This window comes from Artemia franciscana, chromosome 20, assembly GCF_032884065.1.
Source record: "Artemia franciscana chromosome 20, ASM3288406v1, whole genome shotgun sequence".
In the NCBI taxonomy this organism is placed as follows: Eukaryota; Metazoa; Arthropoda; class Branchiopoda; order Anostraca; family Artemiidae; genus Artemia; species Artemia franciscana.
The window spans coordinates 31,481,807-31,503,535 of NC_088882.1; the positions used below are offsets into that span (position 1 = coordinate 31,481,807).

Genomic DNA, 21,729 nt, shown 5'->3' on the forward strand with positions numbered 1-21,729 from the left:
GCATAATAATGGCAATTTTAAATATAAATGAAATGCAATATGGTCTATAATTTTCTACACCAAACTGCCTTTCCTTTTCCGAATAAACTAAATAGAACAGTTGGAAACATTTTACAAATGATAATTAAAGACCAAAGATTTCGGCTTCAAGTCCAAAAGCTTATTTTACAACTAAAAAAAAACAAATGAAGAAAAAAAAAATAAAGAAAAGGAAAAAAACACTAACGATAAAAAACAAATCTTAATAATTTTCTAAATGAAAATGTGCATTGTGCAATAGCAAATATCGTGCAAAGTAATTGCAGGGACATTTTATTACCAATTATTACCAATTATAACCAAAAGTTAATTTTTGGTTTGATAATGAAGTATGAAAAAAAAATAAAGTTTGAATCAGAAATACTATTAGATCAACCATAAATAAATACAGTTAAATAAAAACTTTGTTGTGATTAATAAATTGCATAAACTGCATGAAGATTCAAGCAATTTATCAAATGCAATAAAGTTTTATTGATCTGTGTTTAACTACATATGCCTTTTCCTAGGGAACATGTATTGTTTTTTTAAATAAATAGACTATTTCGTTTTGCCCGGTTTCAGAACCAGCTGTATCCCTGCTAGTTCTTTGTTGCATTTTGATATAACAGCGAAACAACCTAATTTGTACTACTTTTGTTTCCTCTGTAGCTATTGCATGTGAACTGGGTTTCCGTTTTTTATTTGTTTTCTTTTTTGCTTGTTTTTTCACTGATAGGGACTTCAGACGTGAAACCAAAATGTTCAGGCTCTTATTATTATTATTAGTAAGAGGAGGTTTCGTTATTTTCTACTGTTCTATTTGGAGTACTTTGCCCGTTTTTTCATATTTTATTTCGTTTTGTTTAACAATATAAGTTAGAAATTTCATCAATTAACGCAAAAGTCAGTTTGATCACCTTTACTTCAATCTATCTTTGCAGAAATAAACATGTTCAATCTAAACTGCTTACAATTCAAGCCGTGCAATTGCCAACGGACTGTGGCAAGCCGTGTTACTGCAAACGCACCGTACTTGGTAATAGCTGGAATCACCCTTCTGATTGATCTTTGATGAGTAGATTAGTAAACAGATTAAGGAAAGCTTCTTACAAGTGTTAAAGTGTTAGACCCAATATTTCGGTATGACAATGTGTATCATATTGAGAAAAAGAGTTATGGCAGTACAGGCAGGGTTGCTAGTGATTTATCACTATGTCTAGTGATTTTTTAAACTGAATAAACACAAAAATCACTAAATCAGCACATAAATCGCAAGATTATTGAAGGAAATCGCTAAATCAACCAAAAATCGCTAAAACCTGGTGATTTTGTCCATACTGGGTGGCTGCCCTGGTATTAGGTCTGACAGTGACAATGTGAAGTATAACAGTAATAAGCATGATACTAATAAAGAGAAAAAACAGTATCTTTTCTGTTCATCAGGGATACCATCAAAATATTTATACAAAAAGACATGAATTCTTACCTCTAAAATAGTTCCAGGTTGAGTAAGTAAATAGTATATGGCGTATAAAGGAATCCATATCATAGAACTGAAGGATATAAGGAGACCTAATACCTCAGCCCACTCTGGATACTTGTAATCTTTTCCGTATGTTACAGGAGTGTATTGTATGCAGTAGAAGAGAAATATTCCCTGAAATAGTAGACACGTATTAAAACTTGAAAGTATTGCGAGATTTTTCTGTTAGAGCAGTGAACTTTGTGCGAGTATAAGGATAATGTTTCTTCTTTTTATTTCTTGAGCACTGAAGACAGCTTGGCGGAAGTCCTTGCCGAAATACCTGCTTTTGTCATTTTCGCTTTTCCGTCCACTTGCTGACATTAACCTCGTTTTTCTTGTCTATTTAATTATTTTTTTTTGTTTGTATTAGGTCATGTATAGTCCGTGTGGTCTAGAAATGTATTTAATTAATTAGCATCAAGTAGTTATAGTTAATACGATCACTAACATCAAACATACCAAGAGATTTCCTTGAGTACCCGAGAGGGTGATTTCGTGACTCTACCATAGCTGTATCAACCAATTTTATTCCCATATTTCTCTAGAATGAGATAGCAAAGATTTTTCATTGTTTTGCTTGTAATGCGTTTCTTCAAGAAAAAAAAAAAAAAAAAAAAAAAAAAAAAAAAAAAAAAAAAAAAAAAAAAAAAAAAAAAAAAAAAAAAAAAAAAAAAACGTGGAGTCCTGGCAGAACCCCATTTGGAATTTATTGAACATAAAGTTGTTAGTTTATTATTGTTTTCTCTATGAGTACTACTATGATTGAAATGTTCTTAACAGCCTCACAGAACAAACAATGGGATCCTTAGAGGACACCCAGTTTAGTAAACGATATTAACAATTCAAGCCAGGAATTTTAGGATTAAAAAAATATCATTAGTCTAAAATATTCGTTTCTTATCTTTAACTGAAATGGAAACAATTAGATAACTTTGAGGATATTCTTAAGAATACTTTAAGAATACCATTTACTTCCAATAGATTTATTTAGGGTTAAACGGTAATGCTTTTTCACAATAATAAACACTGTCTGGAATAAAAAATTGGAAGAATATATGTATATCAGCATACAGTTGGAAGTAGTATTCGTTTCTTATCTTTAACTGAAATGGAAACAATTAGATAACTTTGAGGATATTCTTAAGAATACTTTAAGAATACCATTTACTTCCAATAGTTTTATTTAGGGTTAGACGGTAATGCTTTTTCACAATAATAAACATTGTCTGGAATAAAAAATTGGAAGAATATATGTGTATCAGCATACAGTTGGAAGTAGTATTCGTTTCTTATCTTTAACTGAAACGGAAACAATTAGATAACTTTGAGGATATTCTTAAGAATACTCTAAGAATACCATTTACTTCCAATAGATTTATTTAGGGTTAAACGGTAATGCTTTTTCACAATAATAAACACTTTCTGGAATAAAAAATTGGAAGAATATATGTATATCAGCATACAGTTGGAAGTAGCTTTTTGATGGCGTTTGAAAAAAGGTATAGGTGGACTTATTCAGATTGCCTTATGAATTGTTTGTTCACACATAAAGTAATGAATAAATCTACCTACCTCTATTTCATCTAAAACAACGAAATTTTGAAAATTAAAAAATAACTTTTAGTAATTCTGTATCTCCTCTAACGCATTATACATCACAAGTACAATATACACTTTAGAAGAGGTGCAAGATTACTAAACAAAAAAAATGTTAAAATAGAAATAATAATAATGATAATAATTAAGGCCTTAACCAAGCAGTCTAAAACATTTCCCATTTGCTGCAGATGTCAAAGTATGTTCCTTTAGAATTTTTGATTATTTATGGCACAGCTTTATTTTCAATTTTTTTTTGTACTTTTCAAAATAGCCATTTCGACATTATGGAAATAACGGTAAAAATTGTATGTTTTTCTGTTTTCTTCCCTTGATCAAAGCACTCATACTTTGCATTGATAGACTACTGATACACTGTAATACAAATAAAATATTGCAATGCTAATAACACTGAAATACCAAGGACAGACTTCTGGATAGCATTATGACAGTATTTTGAAAATTGTTCGGGGAAACATTTCTATTAGTGGGACTTTTAGTGTTGTTGTTTTTTTTTATGACTATATATTTAAGCATAAATAATTTAGGCATTACTAAGTAGTCACAAATTCTTCACAATTTCTAAATAATTCTTATTTTATTTCTTTCAAATTTGAATTATTTCTGAAAATCAAATCCTTTTCAGTAAAAGTTGTTTTAGAGCTACTGAATTTTATTATAATAAGAGAATTTGGAATTTACCTATTCTTCGTAAACAAGCAAATTGCTCTTAGAGAATTTTCCCCGAACTAGTAATATTAGTTTGGAAAACTAGAAGTCTACATACTCGTCTTACCAGAGGTTTATAATTGGTAAAGTGAATTGTCCATGAAGGGCTTTCTTGGTGAGCTTTCTTTTTGTAATGAGCAGCTTATTATTTGCTTTATGCTTTCTAGCTACACTTAAACGGCTATAGTTAGTCGTCTATAATATATGCTATATGCTTTCTAGAAATTCAAGATTTATGAAACAAAGCGGAGTTTTCTTTGTAGTTTTTCTTCTATAATGGGCAACTTACTAAAAATGGAACAGTTGTGGGGCATCAAGTCATGGCTAATTGTAGAAAAAGCCAAGACAGATAGTCCAATTGATTGAGAAGAAAAACCTGCTTTATACTTTCTAGCTATAGTTAAACGACTGTAATTAGCCGTCCATACTATCTGATTTATGTTTTCTTGAGAATTTAGATTGGTAAAACAAAGCCGAACTATCTCGGTGAGCTTTCTTTATGTAGTAGTAAGTCTCTTACTATATGCTGTACGCCTTCTAGCTATAGTTAAACCGGTATAGTTTGCCGACTAAATTATATGCTATAGGCTTTCTAGAGATTTAAGATTGGTGGAACAAAACTAGGCATTCTTTGGTGAGCTTTTTCTGTAGTGAGAAGCTTACGATATACTTTATGCTCTCTAGCTCTGTTTAAACAGCTATAGTTGGCCATTCTTACTACGTGCTTTCTAGAAATTTAGGAGCGGTGAAACGAAACAGAAGTTTCTTGGTGAACTTTTTTTCTGTAGTGTGCAGTTTAATCCATGCTTTGTACTCTTTGGCTATAGTTAAACGGATATGTGTTAATCAGCTCTGATATTTACTATATGCTTTCTAGAGATTAAGGATTTATGAAACAAAGCTGAGGCTTCTTGGGAGCTTTTTTCTGTATTGAGCTTTTTACTGAATGTTTTATGCTTTCTAGCTACAGTTAAAAAGTTTAGTAAGCTGTCTCTATCATATGTCTTACTGATATTTGGGATTGCTGAAACGAATCTGATCATTCTTAATTATCTTTCTTTCTGTAGTGAGCAGCTTACTATATGCTTAGGAGAACAAAATACTTACTATCATGACTGCAGGAGCTAAGAACACCCAAGAAATATAAAAGAACTTGTTTGGCCTTCTTCCAGTCATTTCATAAATACAACTGCAGAATTTATCGCCTCCAAAAATCCAAGAGATTGCAATGGTTTGAAAGAAACAAACCCATAAAATAGACATACCACTTGCTGAATAAAAATCCATCAATTGGAATACATAAGCTCCACCCTGAAATGAATAAAGAAAATGGTTATCAAACTAAATTATTATCCTGTTAACGTTTAAAATCATTCAGCTTCAGGAATTAACTTACACGGGAATTCATTCTGTGGACAGAGAGGCCCGACATTTCAGGAGGGATGGGGTTATCATAAAAAAAAGAATAACGAAGGATTAGAGGATTTTTTTGACTGGGATTCTCAAACTAAAAACACATCTTGTCAAAAATAATAAATTAAAATAACAATAAGCCCCATATGAGACCTATGAATGAGTTTATGCTCAAAATTTCCGATTACATCAGTCTACCTTCAAAGAAAGACCATGTGAAACAAGTTAACAAGAGTATTCTAGTTTTAGTTCCCACTCCTCATTCCTGGAATATTGTTTTGCTATTATTTTATGTTTTTTCATAAATGAGGCCGGTTTAATAAGTCAACACTAGTAACCCCGTTATAGTGCCCAATCATCTGTCCATATTCCTCTTTCTTTCTCTTTTAATTTGATTTCGTTCTTAGGATAGTTTCAAAAAGCTTAAGCCATGCAAGATTTTTACAACATGACTGGAAATTTTCTTTTGCAATCATTTTGGTTTTTTTTTCTTGGAGAAGTCCAGTTTAATAAGCCAACATTAGCAACTCTGTTTTAATGCCCACTCCTCCCTCCTCCATCTCCTTCCACCAGCCATGGCTCTTAAGTTTTTCATCACTTGCACCAAGTTGATTTTAATTCAAAGATAATTTCCTCTATTTTTTCTCTTTCTTTTGTAATCCATTTTGGTTGCAAACACTTGTAAGAACCTTAAGCTTTTAAAAGCTTCTATCTATGAATGGAATTTAATTTTGCCATCGTATTGTATTTTCTCACCTTTGTCACCATGGGAAGTCCTAGAATAAACATTGCAAAAACGCAGCATAGGGTAAATTTCCGCCTATGAGGTCGAAGAAGATTAGGCCAATAGTCAACCAGTCCGGTTACAAATGATTCAACATTGCAAAACTCACTGTCAATTCCAAGAATCTGAAAAAATGTTAAGTTATGGCTGAAAGCTTATACATAAATAATAATCAAAATAATTCCTACGCAACGCTTGATGGGGGAAATGAGGATAGAGTGAATATATCAGCATAAATAATTAAGAAAAGTCAGAGGTAATTTAAGTAGATAATGTAAAAAGAAGAACATGATAGAGGAAGAAAAATAATATCAAGAAATGAATAGCAAAAGGAATAACAGACCTTAATTAGAAGAGAAAAATTTAAGCAAAGACAAAAAGGCGAAGTACAATTTAAAGGAAAAACGATAACCGATTGCATCAAATGCTATGAATAAAATCAGTTTATATTCAATTATTTATTTTCTTAGAAGATATTGAGCAGATAATGGCTAAGATAGAAAATTAACATTTTTAGTTTAAACACTTCAAAAAGATTGCTTAAAGTTTGGTTTCTCAATAAAAATGGGTTTTTTAAGTCATGGAGATTTTAACATGGTTTACTTTTACAGCAGTGTTTGTAAGATATATTTCCCAAATCCAACAGGTCCCCCTGTTTCCTTCAGAAAAACTTCGTCTAAACAGTGGGAGGGGGGTTGAATATTGTTTTAATTAATTCAACAGGAAAACCTTGGCAGGTATACGCCAGGAAATAGCTGCTTTTGGTGTCTGGAGCTGATCATATAGTTTTCTGACGTCTGTTACATTGAATCTTATTTACACTAACAAAGGCTTTTTCTTCTCTCACCCATAATTAAGGGGAATGGATTGATGAAACAACATTACACTAGTAATTATCTTGCCATTATTCTGATTCACAGCTTTACTTCCTACTCGTCAATGCAGTAGTGATTACCAGAATCCTTTGGGAGAGTCGAGACGGCTAATCAATTACTGAAAGCCCTTCAAGATTGGACTTTAAGAAAATCTGTTGTTTTTCTAAAGTAGAGGATGTAAATCTATGGTGCATGGAAAGTAGGGAGAGAAAGGTAGCTTTTTCGTCAACTTCAATATGTTTGGTTAATCACAACAGCATTGTTGTACAGTGGACAATTCCTTTTTTCACAAAATTTTATGAGTTCAAGAATTGTGCATACTTTTAACAGCGTGTTTTAACTTTTCAATTCATTAACGAAAAATAAACCAATATAATAATCAAGATGATATGAAAGAACAAATGAAAAAAAACTGAATTGTTAATATATTTTGATAATAATAGAAAGCTTCACATATCAAAATTTAAGATTTAATTCCATTTATTTCTTTATCTATCTAGTATCAACTACTAACACAACAAATAACATAACTACAACCTCATCAGATGGTACATGAGTCAATAGCAACTTTTTTTAAAATTTTTCAATATAGTAAATGTAAAGGAAATATTCAGAATATATTTTGTTGTCAGTTAAACGGGTACTTGTCTATTATATAAAACACACTCAAGAAGTGAAGTTTGGTTAATGCTAAGGACAAAAAATGTAATGAAAGTAGAATACTTTATTAGAAAAATTGTGAAAACTACGACTTGGAAATATGCTCCCAGAACTTCATGGGTGTTTATTAATTTTTCTATTATAAGCTTCAATGTATCAGCCAACAGCAGTCTCGGGGCCTATAATACCATATCACCTGTTTGCCCAAGAATTACTTGACAAAGGTAGGAGGCCATGGAGATATTTAGCATACCGGAAGTAAAATTGCCAGAGTTGTCCTATTTCCATTGGCAAGAGGGTGCGTCAGAAAGGTGCAAGGTACAAAAAAATTTGAAGTGCATATGCGCTATAGAATTAAGCTAGTAGTCGGTGATTAAAACAAAGCTTATTAGATACTATGGTGCCGTGGGCACTGGACTTCTGGTTGTGGAAATGACATTTGAGAAACTTTCTATTTGCTAAAACAGAGTCATATATTGGAAGGCCAAGATACTTTATTTCTGGCTTAGGAGCAACCAATACTCGGTCAAGATCAACTTTAAATCCTTTGGGAGCTGGCCCCAAGATAAATAACAAGACTTTTTCTCAAATGCCAGTACCATTTGGCTGGGGTTGAAAACATCATCCGCATAAGCAACAAGAGATACATTAATCCCTTCTAATACACAAGAGCAAACTGCTTGGAACTCTTTGGAAAGGTAGGAGGCCGAGGAGACATTTAGCATACCGGAAGTAAAATTGCCAGAGTGGTTCTATTTCCATTGACAAGAGAGTACGTTAAAAAGGTGCAAGGTACTAAAAAATTGGAAGTTCATATGCGTTATGGAATTAAGATAATAGCCGGTGACTAAAACAAAGTTTATTAGATACTATGCTGCCACGGGCACTGGACGTCTGGTTATAAAAATGACATGTGAGAAACTTTCTAGTTGCTTGAAAAGAGGCATCTATTGGAAGGCCAATATACTTTATTTCTGGCTTAGGAGCAACGGATACCCGTCAAGATTAGCTTTAAATCTTTCGGGAGTTGGCCCCAAGATGAATAACACGAATGCCAGTATCATTGGCCTGGGGTTGAAAACATCATCCGCATAAGCAACAAGAGATACATCAATCCCTTCCAATACACAAGAGGAAACTGCTTGGGCCCAAAACCTAGCTATCAAACTTGATTGGGGTAAGGGCACTTTGCCTTACACCACGGCAAACAGAAATGACTATCTCTGTAATCATTCCATCAGGCAAACTAACTATGACGATTAGATGAGTATAAACATCATAAAAAGTATAACACAGATACTCATCCACAATTTTGCCAGTCACAAGCACGGCTGACATCATGGCTCCCTAGGACAAGTTACTCTCCCAATTTATCAGCGTCAATAAAAACCAATGATAGCTTTGTCAGTGCATGAGCGTATACTATTCCTTCCTGGAACTCTAATTGATATGTGGATATACATCATTTATCAAATAATTCAGGCATTATTAACTTCTCGAAAATTTGCAAAACCTTATAGCTAAGGCTACGCAAACCAGTTATATAATGTCAGTAGGAAGGCATAAAAATCAAAAATTTTCTATTATTGCATATGATGATTCTGTATTTTGACAAGGGATTACAACAACTCAAAAACCATAAAAAAGAAAAATCAAAATTTGTAAGCTTAGTACATATCGTTGTTAGAAATTGGACTTGCTTCTATAATCAAATATATTTAAACAGACTCCGTAGGAAAAGACATTAAATTGCTCAAAGAAAAAAAATTGGTAATTGCAAAAATATTTCTACATATTTCAACAAGGACTTAAAACAATTCAAAAAACTTAACAAAGAAAATCAAAAGTTTTGAGTAGAAATCATTGATACAAATTGGACTTGCTTTAATAATCAAATATCTTTGAAAAGACTTTAGTATGAAAAGATAGCAAATTGTCTGCGGTTAGAAGACGAGCGACAACAAAAATAAATATTTAGAAGCCTGCCGCGTGCCGTGTGCCGGAGTCCGGGGCTGGTAATTGCAAAATATTTGTACGTATTTTAGCAAGGAATTGCAACAAGTCAAAAACCTTGAAAAAAGAAAACCATAAGCCTGAAGCTTAGTAGATATCGTTGTGGGAAATCAGACTTTCTTTAATAATGAAATATTTTTGAAAAGACCACATTATGAAAAGATAGCAAATTGTATCAAATTCTCTGTGGCTAGAAGACAAGCGACAATGAGAATCCTCATATAGAAGCCTGCCGCGTGCTAAGCGCTGGGGCCCAGCGGCGAAGCTGTTGGGCTCCTGGTACTTTATTTATATCTGGGATATGTCTCTAGGAAGCCTATCTGCACGGAAAATAGAAAATAATTATGACCGAGGACCAATTCTAGTATTAAACCGCGCTTTACTTTTTCATTTAACTATTGTCTGATGGCAGTTTGACTATTGAACTTGATAAACATGCAGCAGGATCTAACATAGGTAAGAATATTCTGGCTTCAAAATGCGGGTCAGTATCAATCATTTCAACAAAACCTTTGCCATATCATTTTGAGGTTAATTGAAATCAAAATTTTTGCAACAACTTAGACTGGAAAAATTCCTGGTGACGAATATTTAAATTAATATTCTTTTATTTTAAGTTCCTTTTATTTTAAACTTTACATAATTTCCTATATAGCTAATTGGTCTTCTTTGATACTACTAGTGTGCTACTGCTAAGAAATTATTGAACACCAAGACCACAGTTTACATATACATAAAGCCGAGATACATATACAGTTAAGAAAACTCGATTTAGCTTTGGGACACAGTGCGCGGTAGCGATACTAGCGGCTGGAGACAGGAAACTGGCAGCACAGCTTAGAGCTCTGAACCGAAAGCTTCTCATGGGGAAGATAGGAGTTTTCATAACTGTATATTGGTATCTAAGCTGTGACTGATACTTTATTTGAATAGTTTTCCATATGATAAAGAAAAAACTTTTAGGACTTCATCTACAATATGTTCAGTCTAATAATTATTATTATGCTGTGTAATACTGAGGTTAATTAATAAATTTTTCTATTTTACAAATCCTCTTGATTTGCAAAATTTATTAAATAATTGATTATCTTTGCCCTATACTGCTAGTACTAACATCATATCCCGCTACCAAACCTTTATCAACAGAACATAATCTACACAAAATTTCAAAAACTTTAGCTGGAGTACCTATTAATCTTAATTATTATCATTATTTTAAGTAATACAGAAGGAGTTAAAGAAACAAAACGTTTCTCTTACCAAAAGCATGACGAAAAAGATAATGGCCCATGCTGGGGATCCAGGAAGTTTTAATACGACCTCAGGATAAGTTAAGAACACCAAACCAGGTCCACTTTTGACGACATCACTTACTGTGCTCCCTTGAGTTAGAGCAATGTGACCAAGAATTGAAAATGTGACGCAACCAGCAAGTAAACTTGTGAGTGTGTTTACAAAACAGGTGATAACTGCATCTCTAAAAATAGTGCATAATAAAGTATTAATTTTTTCACTGCTTACAAAATTTTTAATATTTATTAATAATTATTTAATATTAATATTGATTTAATTTTTTACTGTTTATAAAACAGGTAATAGCAGCGTCTCTAAAAAATAGAGCATAGTAAAGTATTAATTTTTATTACTGCTTATTACTACATATAAACCCTTTGTCGTTTAATAACAGTATTCTTATATGTAGCTTAATATTTTGATTAAATAAAAGGGCGTCAGTTCCTAAAACTGCAGGGGCGGGGGCCTTTTTTGAGTGTAGGGAGGGATTATTTTGTGTCTATTTAGATTTTTCAAAAAAAACAGAAAAAGTATTTTTCCTAGAAAAGGAAGACTTCCTTAATCTAAGGGAAGGAGGGGAAATAGGCAAAATCTTCCATTGACGTGTATGGAATTACCAACTCAAGTAGTAGGTGGAGTTACAAAAAGATAAAGAAAAGCCTTAAAAATGCAAGAATTTTGGATGAGACAGGAGTCTTTTGGCCTGCTTACTTTAAAGGCTTTTGTCAATTTTACTTTTCAATATATGTTTCCCATTTATCTATTTTTCTATACTTCTTTTTCTTATATTTACCGTTTTATTTTCAATTATCTTTTATCTTATTTTTCAATTTCTGTATCTTTTTAATCCATAGACTTAAGAGCTGATGTATGGGGCTGACATTTGAAGTTTGCGGGAAATTTGAGCCTAAATTTCCTAAATAAAAATAAAATAATATACTAATAATAATATAAAAATAAAATAAATAAAAATAAAATAAATCCTAAATAAAATAATCCTATTTCCAATCAGGACTGAGCTTCTTTTGCACAGAGTCAGGATTTGGATCGTTTTTGAATCTAAAAAGACTTTGTTAATTTGTGTACAAATCAGGAAGTGAAGATGTTATGAAATTCTAAAACTTCTACTTAGAACATTTTTGCATCAAGTCAACGCGCAACAATACTGAGAAATTGTGCAGCCTTGATTTAGATGGCTCTGAGCAGTAACAGGAGTTATCTGATTTGGCAGTGTTAAGAAATATCGTACTATTATACTGAATCTGCTCTTTACTGCTCATGACATATATTTGTCGGTACAGAATAGATTTTTCATATGCATTAGAGAAACTAGGGAAATAATTAAAACATAATAAGATTTTTAAAGGACTTTATGTGTAAAAGCAAACTGTTTCGATGAGCGACAAGAAAAACTCCAGGAAATTTATTTATGGGGGGGGGGTTAATTGCCAAAAAGGGCAATAGAACTTCCGGTTTCTATTCGAATGATCCCCTCCGATGCTTATACAACTACCCTTCAAAATGAAGTTCCTTTGGGAAAAAAATAACATTTCGTGGGTAATTTCCTGAGTAAAAAATAACTTAGCTATAAACAGGTCTTACTAAGAAAAAGTGGGCGGATACCCAGGGAGCTCAGCCTAATTTACAATCTCATTTCCCACGGTGGGTCATTAGCCCCTAGACATCCCGTGATGAAAGAACAAAAGTAAATTAGCACATTTTGGAAAATAACGAAGTGTTTTGAAGCCCGTTCAGGTACTGCGTACTTTATTAAACTAGCCAAAAGAGTATGGTGAGTTTAAAAATGCAAGCTATGGATGAAAAATAAGTTGAATTTTTTTATTATTACTGCCAAAGCGCTATTGCTTATTATAAAGTGTTGAGATAGTTGAAAACAGTGTTTCCACTTTCTTTTCCACTTTGCATCCTTAAAACATCGGCTAATGTGCTAAGGACAGTAAAAGTTAAATTCAATTGTTTGATATTTAAATTGACCAATTGGAAATTTGTCCACCTATGTAGCTCTTGAAACACTAGGGAAAATTTGAAACTCAATTTTTAATAAAGAAAGTAGTCCTAATCGAAATATCTACTGTGAACACTTTTGAGTGTCAAATAAAAACTAAAAAAAGGTACCTGGGTCAAAATTCAGCATAAATAAAAACGTCTAGCATTTAACAGCTTCAAGAAGTAACGGAATATAACGGAAACCAATATCAACTTCAAACGAAGAAGTTGGGGAGAGGAGAATCATTTTAATGTCCTTGGTACTTTAATTTTGTCTTAGTTCAAATATAAACTACGCCTGGTTTAATCTATTAGGACGACTTATAAACAGGAGTAATACTAATATAAAAGCAGTTAATTTTGATGAGCGTTGCTTCTACCAAAACTAATTTTACCGCCTAGGAGAATTTTCCCTGTGGGAGAAGTGTTTGCCTAGTAATATAAATTCAAAAGTGATTCTGAAATAAACTTGGTAAATCGATACTTTTGGAACTTCTTTTTATATTTGTAACTTGTATTTTTTAGAATGTATTCATAAGTTCCAGTTTGGAAACAGAACAGTCAGGTCTTCCAAAATAAGGAAGTATTGGAGGGATTTTGAGAGACAATTTGGTTTTCTAATTTATAATCTAAGTTATGAAAATTTTTGTAGAGTAACAGTCCAAAGTTACAATTTTTGATTCCTTAGCAATTTCAGGAAGCCAGGCTAGCCGCATGGTGCCAAAGTGGATTAATCTCTATGTTGCAATACAGGGCCTGAAATTTCAGTCAGCTTCAGCAAGGGTCGGAATCGCATGGAGATTATGCACAAATGTCTCAAAACAGTAAAAAAATAATGAAGATTTTAGGGTGACGCTTGAAAACATACAGGATTGAGGTTGTAAGAAAAAATTCATAAAAAGCAAGCAAGGTCTTATGTTCCGTTCGTTTGTTTACGCAGGTCAGTCTATTCATGCAGTAATACCTGAAATTGTACTATGTTAGCTATGTTTGCCCCATCAAGGGGGTAACGTTTGAGCCATAACATAGCTCAGAATTACATAAGAGATTTCGCTCATGACAAAATATCCATAGAGGCCGAGCCTAATGGATGGTCGTTGTTCTTCTCCGACTCTATTGGTATGCTTGCTCCCAAAAAACGAAGAACTGAAGGTCCTTATGGTATTGAATAGAAAAATCCCTGTTTCAGATATGAAAATCTACCTTAGATCATCAAAGACAGTAAAAGATACCGTTTTAAATAGACAATAAGTTGTTCACACTTTATTTAATGCACAATTTGTTTTTGGGATGCATGGTTATGACGTTCCTCGGGCACAGACTGAGCCGAAAAAAGCTTTGCCTCAGACACAGTTGTCGAGGTATTCCTCTATATGAATTAAATACTTCCGATCGAAATCGGAAAGCAACAATTGGTTGGCTTTTCAAAATCCTTACTTGTACATATTATGGTGGAAGTTATTATACGATCCAAGCGCTGGTAAGGCCCCAGTGCCAACACTATAAGCAAAAAATATTTGAGTTGCTCCATCAATCCATGGCCCCGAGGTTGCCAGCTTTGACCAATCAGGTTTAACGTAGTACAGAAGTCCTTCCCCAGCCCCTTCCAAGGTAATTCCTCTAAATAGCAGTATAATCAGGACAAAATAGGGAAACAGCGCTGTGAACCATATAATCTGAAAAAAATTGGAAACTTAAAAAATTATAAATATTTATTACCAGAAACTATGTCGTTAAATCCATTTATAAGAAAAACGTCAATTTGAGACATATAGGTTTGATAAACCTATATAATTTGAGCCTCTAAAAAATTTTGTTTGGCAACAATAACATTAAATCATAAAAATAACATAAATTATAATAATGGTATCATATAGATGTCCCCAATCCTGATACAATATTTTATTAACTGCACAAAGATTCCAGAATGTACAGCAAGATATATCTCAACAAAGTTATCAGATGAAATTCCCAAGAATATATTAGTAACTGCCACAAATGTTTTTCAGCAGGTCGATGCTAAAACTAAATCTGGCAAGCCCTTGTTATAAACCGAAAAATGTTTAAACGGTTTTCTTATTTATCGTTTGGGTGTAAGCATTTTGAGAGATTCTGTTTCTACAAAATACGTTATTTCGACGTACTTTGGTTGAAAAGAATCTAAAAATAAGGCTCTCAAAGCTAAAATTTTCTTTTTTGATTTTTTCAGGGCTTCAAAAATGTATCCTTATTTCTGTTGAAAGGAATTTTTAGATTTTTGATTTCTTGTAAATTTTCGTTTCTTTTGTCACTGCCAACATACTCCATTTGATCAAAATCTGTCTTTTTTTACCCCAACATCAAAAATATTTTTTAGCTTAGAAATATTATTTAGCTAATAAACGGGCGTTGGAAAAAAGGATGATCTAAAGCATTTTATAATTTTTTGTTTTCCTTTTTCTGCTATGGTAAGTCTCTTCTTTTGTTTTATGTAACTCTTAGAAAGTCTCCAAGATTTGCATGACTTGCATGTCTCAGCGATATGCTTCACAACCTGTAGTGTTTTTGAAGCCAAGTTCTATCTTCATGTCCTGTTTCCGTTAAAGACAAAGCCTCAGGTGGTTGACAGCATGATCAATTAGTTTCAAGATTGGTGTTTTTGAAAAGGGAGAAGTACCAAGTAATTTTAGGAAAACTGGAATTAAATTCCCTTCTAAGAAAGATGATAAGAGAACGCTTGGTAATTACAGAGATATTAGGCTGATTTCAGCAGAAAAAAAATTAATTAGCATGATTATACTTATTAGACAAAGATAAGGTGTTGACGATTTTTTTTTTTAGAGAAAAGTGGTTTTGGGAAGTGACAGATGCGCCAACCAAATTTTTACTTTTTGATAAATAGTTGAGAAATATCTGGACACACATAGGCTATAAGAGAAGACTGATGGTATCAAATGAGAAGGTATAACTCTATTAGACATATATTGGTGACATGAGTCGATGTTAGAAAAATGATTAAATTTTCAGAAGTTCTGAGAGTTCAGGGTACAAGAATAGGCTTGAAACCAATTTTCAAAAGACTGAGCCAATTAAACTAGGAATAAATAAGGAATAATTACCATATACGAAATAGTTTCTTTTCGCATTCAGTTGTAATGCGGTTCGTAACTTCCAGGTTAAATAAATGATTTTTTTTTATTTGTTTGATATCAAGATCTAAAAAATACTTCTTAAAATTAAGGATTTAGAAACCAATCCTAATTTCGTCCTGATTTAAAAAATTTCATTTATGAGCATGTTACCTACAGATACTTCCAACTAAGAAGATCACTGACTACGAATTTATTTCTAATTACGTTTCTATTAATACTGATATTAATTATATTTCTAATACTGCCTATGCAGTAAAAGATTTAAAATAATTTACAGAGTTAATAAAGAACATTCTTATATTACCAAGGTACTTTAATGAATAAAATAGTTGATAAATAGAAACTTGACCTGAGATACAGAAAACGTGCGGTTAATTATGCCTTTGGTTTTGCTCAAGTTGGAGTTTTATTTCGATTTGAAATGCTTCAATTGGATTTAGCAGTGAGTTTGAATTCAAGCAGTCATAGTATCTCAAAGGATTAAACTCGTTATTTCCGCCACAGACGACCGAGGAAATTTTTGGGTGTCTATCAAATAACAAATAGTCGCTAGCTAAAATTGTCTCTAGCAAATAAATCTTTGTCAGAAAATTTGAGGCACAAAATTCAAAAGTTGAAAATACAATAAAGCAGGATGTCTAGTTATTAAATGTTATAGACATTCTAGATTAATTATGACATATGTTTAAACACACTGTATACTTGTGTTTAAATATTTCGAAACATTGTATATCCATAAAGAAACAGAATATTGTCATTAAAATCACTGAAAACATAGCTTCTGGTTGTACTTCCCAGGCCCCACCCCATCAGGAAATTTTCGGCGAGGCTCGCGATATTCCACCTTACCTTTTCACCTTTGTGACGGTAGGTATGTGAATTTAATATTTTATGCTACATAGAAAAACATTGTCACAATGTAAAAGGATACCCCTTTGTATATTTATTTGTATGTTGATAAAGAATTAGACAATCAGGGCATTGAAATGTGCTCTTTTAGGCATATGACTCCCCTACCCCTACCTACAAAATGACCCACCACCCCTCCACCATAATAGATGGCTCAAAATTATTCAGTACAAAGTTTCATATCATTAACGGTCAACTGAGTCAGCTTAGGCAAATTAAGCATTAATAAGTTTGTGACCATTTTAAGCATTAAAGCATAGCCATTTAAGCATGACCATATTAACCATTAGTCTTGTATAGGCTAAGTCACTTTTCAGAATCAGATGCACCACAATGCAGTATTGCATTGTGGGATTGGGAGGTTCATTGGAGGTTGCATTGGGAGGTTCAGTGCACCTTTTTTGATAATTCCAAATTGGTCGACCATCCTAAAATTCTGAACCGATAGTAATTTGGTCCTCTTTGGGGCAAAATCATAGTTTGTTTCCATAAAAAAGCAGAAGACATCCATTTCCCGTGACATAATCATTTTGATCGTTTAAAAAGGGCCCTATAACCTGTTAGGCTTAATTTCTGTTTCAGTAAGCGTTTTTTGATATATTAGGACCATTGGTTCGATATGATGACCCCTGGGGGGGGGGGTTGAAAAACAACAAAACAAAAGCATCCATCAGTTTTCTTCTAGGAAAGAAAATTTAGGAATGAAGCAGAACTTCTAGGAACGTTTCTTCCCTTTTTAAAAATTGGGCAAATTTTCTCAGATTCGATGCCAACATTTGATGGGCAGCTTTTGCTCGGCAGCATTAAATTCAGTGAATTTAACAAGCTTAAAATCAGCATTAAAAGCGATTTCCTTTGATGTATTAATTGTTCTCAAAATTATATTTTTAAAGTTTCGTTTCCCACGAAGTTTTACTTCGTGATTTTGAAAGTTTATGCAAAGAGAAAAAAAATCACTGCCCAAATAAAAAAAAACTGGCTTTAGTTGTATTGATTTACGTTTGGAACGTGATTTTTCACAATTTATTTGGCCATTACAAATCTTCCAATATAATACCCTTTTTCAGAACTTAAAGGCTTGGAATGTTTTGGAAAACAAAATGTTTTGAATGTTTTGTCAAAATGTTTTGGAATGTTTTGGAGAATGTTTTGGAACAACACTTTTTTGATTTTACAGCTCTCCCCATAACAAATTTTGTGTGAGTAAAAGGAAATCGATAAAAAAATTATCCGACGTATAAATTTAAATTAAGACAGAAGCTTAAGTTATTTTTGAAATCAACAAAAGAAAAACATTCCGCAATATATGAGCAATCTTGCAAAAATAAACTAAATTCCAAAACTTTTCAGCAGACCTTTTCTTTAACGTAGTATAATAAAAATGCCCTCAGATTATTCTTTCAACTAAAGATTATTAGTAAACAAGATAAAAGCCAAATCGTATCGGTTAAAAAAAGATTTCTTGAGGACAACTGAAGTTGCAACCTGATGTCAGACAGATTACTGAAAAATTGAAGCGATTGGCTTATGAGATATTTCTATGATTTAGAAAAATTGAAGCTTTGTTAAGATAATCTGTTAAAAAATGGAGATACCCTCTTTAAAATTGAGGTGAGGTAGCACAAATTGGAATATCTATCTATATATATATATAAACTAGCTGTTGGGGTGGCGCTTCGCGCCACCCCAACAACTAGTTGGTGGGGGCGCTTCGCGACCCCCCAAGCCCCCCGCGCGCGTAAGTCGTTACGCGCCATATTAGTTACGCGCCATTGTAGTTGTGTCCCTATGTCCCACCTGTGAATATATATATATATATATATATATATATATATATATATATATATATATATATATATATATATATATATATATATATATATATATATATATATATATATATATGTTTTTAACTACGAAAAACTTGCGAATATACAACATTCTTCGCTGTCCCATTGTCTGTGCATATAAATAGATTGTCAGGTTTACCGACTCTTGAACATGCAACATATAATGGTCCATGGGAAACAATCCGTATTCAGATCTATACCTCATGATTCTATTGATTGCCCTTGAGCTTTGTTGATGGTGATTGCTAATCAACCATTCCCTGTGTCGCCGTCGTCATTTATATATCCCCCTGTGACCCCCGGCGTCACCGTTGTAGTTGTGTCCCGGTCGTCATTTATATTCTCTGTGTCCCGGTCGTCATTTGTGTCCCGGTGTCCCAGTCTGTCATTTCTCTTTGAGTGTCCCGGGCGTCATTTATATTCCTTGTGTCCCGGTGTCTTGTGTTCCGGCGTCCCGGTCTGTATATACATTCGTTTTTGAATTGGTCTTTTTTTCAGTTTTTAGTTTTTTACCTTTTTTTTAGTTATACCTCATGATTCTAAAGATTGCCCTTGAGCTTTGTTGATGATGATTGCTAATCGAACATTCCCTGTGTCCCCGTCGTCATTTATATATCCCCATGTGCCCCCCGGCGTCCCCGTTGTAGTTGTGTCCCTGTGTCCCGGTCGTCATTTATATTCCCTGTGTCCCGGTCGCTTTCTCTTTGAGTGTCCCGGTCGTCATTTATATTCCCTATGTGCCGGTGTCCCGGTCGTCATTTGTGTCCTGATGTCCCGGTCTGTAATTTCGTCAGTCGAAAACATGACGTCAGTCGACACATAAACATGACGTCACTCGACAGACACACACACACACAGACAACTTATTTTTATATATATAGATAGATAAGTTGTTTGTATGTGTCTGTTGACTGACGTCATTATAAGGATTGAGCTTTCTGTCGTCATGAAGTTGTTTGTCGACTGACGTTATGTTTGTCAACTGATGAAATTACAGACTGGGACACAAATGACGACCGGGACACAGAGAATATAAATGACGACCGGGACATTCAAAGAGAAATTACAGACTGGGACACCGGGACAAAAATGACGACCGGGACACAGGGAATATAAATGACGACCGGGACACTTAAAGAGAAATTACAGACTGGGACACCGGGACACAAATGATGACCGGGACACAGGGACAAAACTACAACGGGGACGCCGGGGGGTACAGGGGGATATATAAATGACGACGGAGACACAGGGAATGTTTGATTAGCAATCACCATCAACAAAGCTCAAGGGCAATCATTAGGATAATGAGGTATAGATCTGAATACGGATTGTTTTTCTCATGGACAATTATATGTTGCATGTTCAAGAGTTGGGAAACCTGATAATCTATTTATGTGCACAGACAATGGGACAGCGAAGAATTACAGACTGGGACACCGGGAAACAACTACAATGGGGACGCCGGGGGGCACAGGGGGATATATAAATGACGACGGGGACACAGGGAATGTTCGATTAGCAATAACCATCAACAAAGATCAAGGGCAATCATTAGAATAATGAGGTATAGATCTGAATACAGATTTTGTCCCCATGGACAATTATATGTTGCATGTTCAAGAGTCGGTAAACCTGACAATCTATTTATATGCACAGACAATGGGACAGCGAAGAATGTTGTATATTCGTAAGTTTTACGTAGTTAAAAACATTATATATCTATCTATATTCACATTTGGGACACAGGGACACAACTACAATGGCGCGTTAATGAAACATGTTTCATTAACCTGAAAGATCTTGATTGGATTTGGGGTTGGGTGACCTCTTTTCGTATTGTTGCAAGAATTTATAATTTTCATTTTTAATAGATTCCCATTTATACACCGATTGTGGCAGAGGAAAGTGTCAATTTATTCAATTACTTTAGTTTTTCTTAAGTTACAGTCAGTGCGGGAGTGTTTGTTTTATAATGTGAGTTTTGTTTCTTATTTATTTTATTGTTTATAATTTTTTTGTGGTGTTTTAGTTGTCGTGGCATTTTTATAATGTCTTAAAAAAAGTCTTAAATTGTTGGTGTGTAATTTTCTCCTTTTTTTTCCGCTGAGAAAGGCTCCCGGACGTGGGGCCGAAATATTCGGAGTATTTTTATTTTTGTTAGCTAAAGTGTAGTTTAGATTTTATTTTTTTCACTGCTTTATAAAAATTAAACCCGTTTTTTCTTCAATTATTTTTTCGTAAATGGAAAAGCAGTGTGGTCTAAGAAATTATTTATAACCGCTGTTAATATTTGTTTTCTTTATTACTCGCATGCCTCTATGACAACTTGTCTTTGCAAGTTCATGGGCAGGCTAGAAGATTTACCTGAAAGACTTCATTTCCCATGTTATATTTCTATGTATGTATTCTGTTAAGTTTTATTCTTATTAACAAACTTAACTTATGAAACTTGCAGGACATCATTAACTTATGAAACTTGCAGGACATCATTAACTTATGATTGCTTGCAGGACATCAGTGTTTTAAATAAAGAGCATATATATTTTTTAGATTAACATATTTATAATATTCCTATACTTCTTTTTCTTATGTTTTCCATTTTATTTTCAAATATCTTTTATCTTATTTTTCAATTTCTGTATCTTTTTAATCCAAAGATTTGTGGATTAACATTTGTGGATTAACAACTTAATAACATATTTTTTAGACCGCACTGCCTTTTCATTTGCAATTGAAAACAAAGTACACAATAAAACAGTAAAATTTTTTAATAAGACGAAAATTACTAAGAAATCATAATGAAAGTCCGGTTGTTTTGGCTTTATATTCAGGAGGTTTTGTCGACACGGAAAAACAAAAACAAAATTAGCTTAAAGAAAATAAGCAAAAAAATTAAACGCATCAGGCTATAAAAAAAAGA

General features: G+C 33.2%; 1 protein-coding gene across 2 annotated transcripts in view; it reads right to left on the reverse strand.

Annotated features, from left to right (window-relative positions):
• The window catches only part of LOC136040116 (sodium- and chloride-dependent GABA transporter 1-like), a 101,089-nt gene that overhangs the window by 7,197 nt on the left and 72,163 nt on the right, over positions 1-21,729 (reverse strand). For both annotated transcript variants that reach the window (XM_065724211.1, XM_065724212.1), the window contains exons 7-11: positions 14,354-14,592; positions 10,877-11,093; positions 6,041-6,193; positions 4,979-5,182; positions 1,508-1,678 (exon numbers count right to left, since the gene is read on the reverse strand). In XM_065724211.1, coding sequence (XP_065580283.1) covers positions 1,508-1,678; positions 4,979-5,182; positions 6,041-6,193; positions 10,877-11,093; positions 14,354-14,592 — 984 coding nt within the window. The remainder of the gene's footprint in view (positions 1-1,507; positions 1,679-4,978; positions 5,183-6,040; positions 6,194-10,876; positions 11,094-14,353; positions 14,593-21,729) is intronic.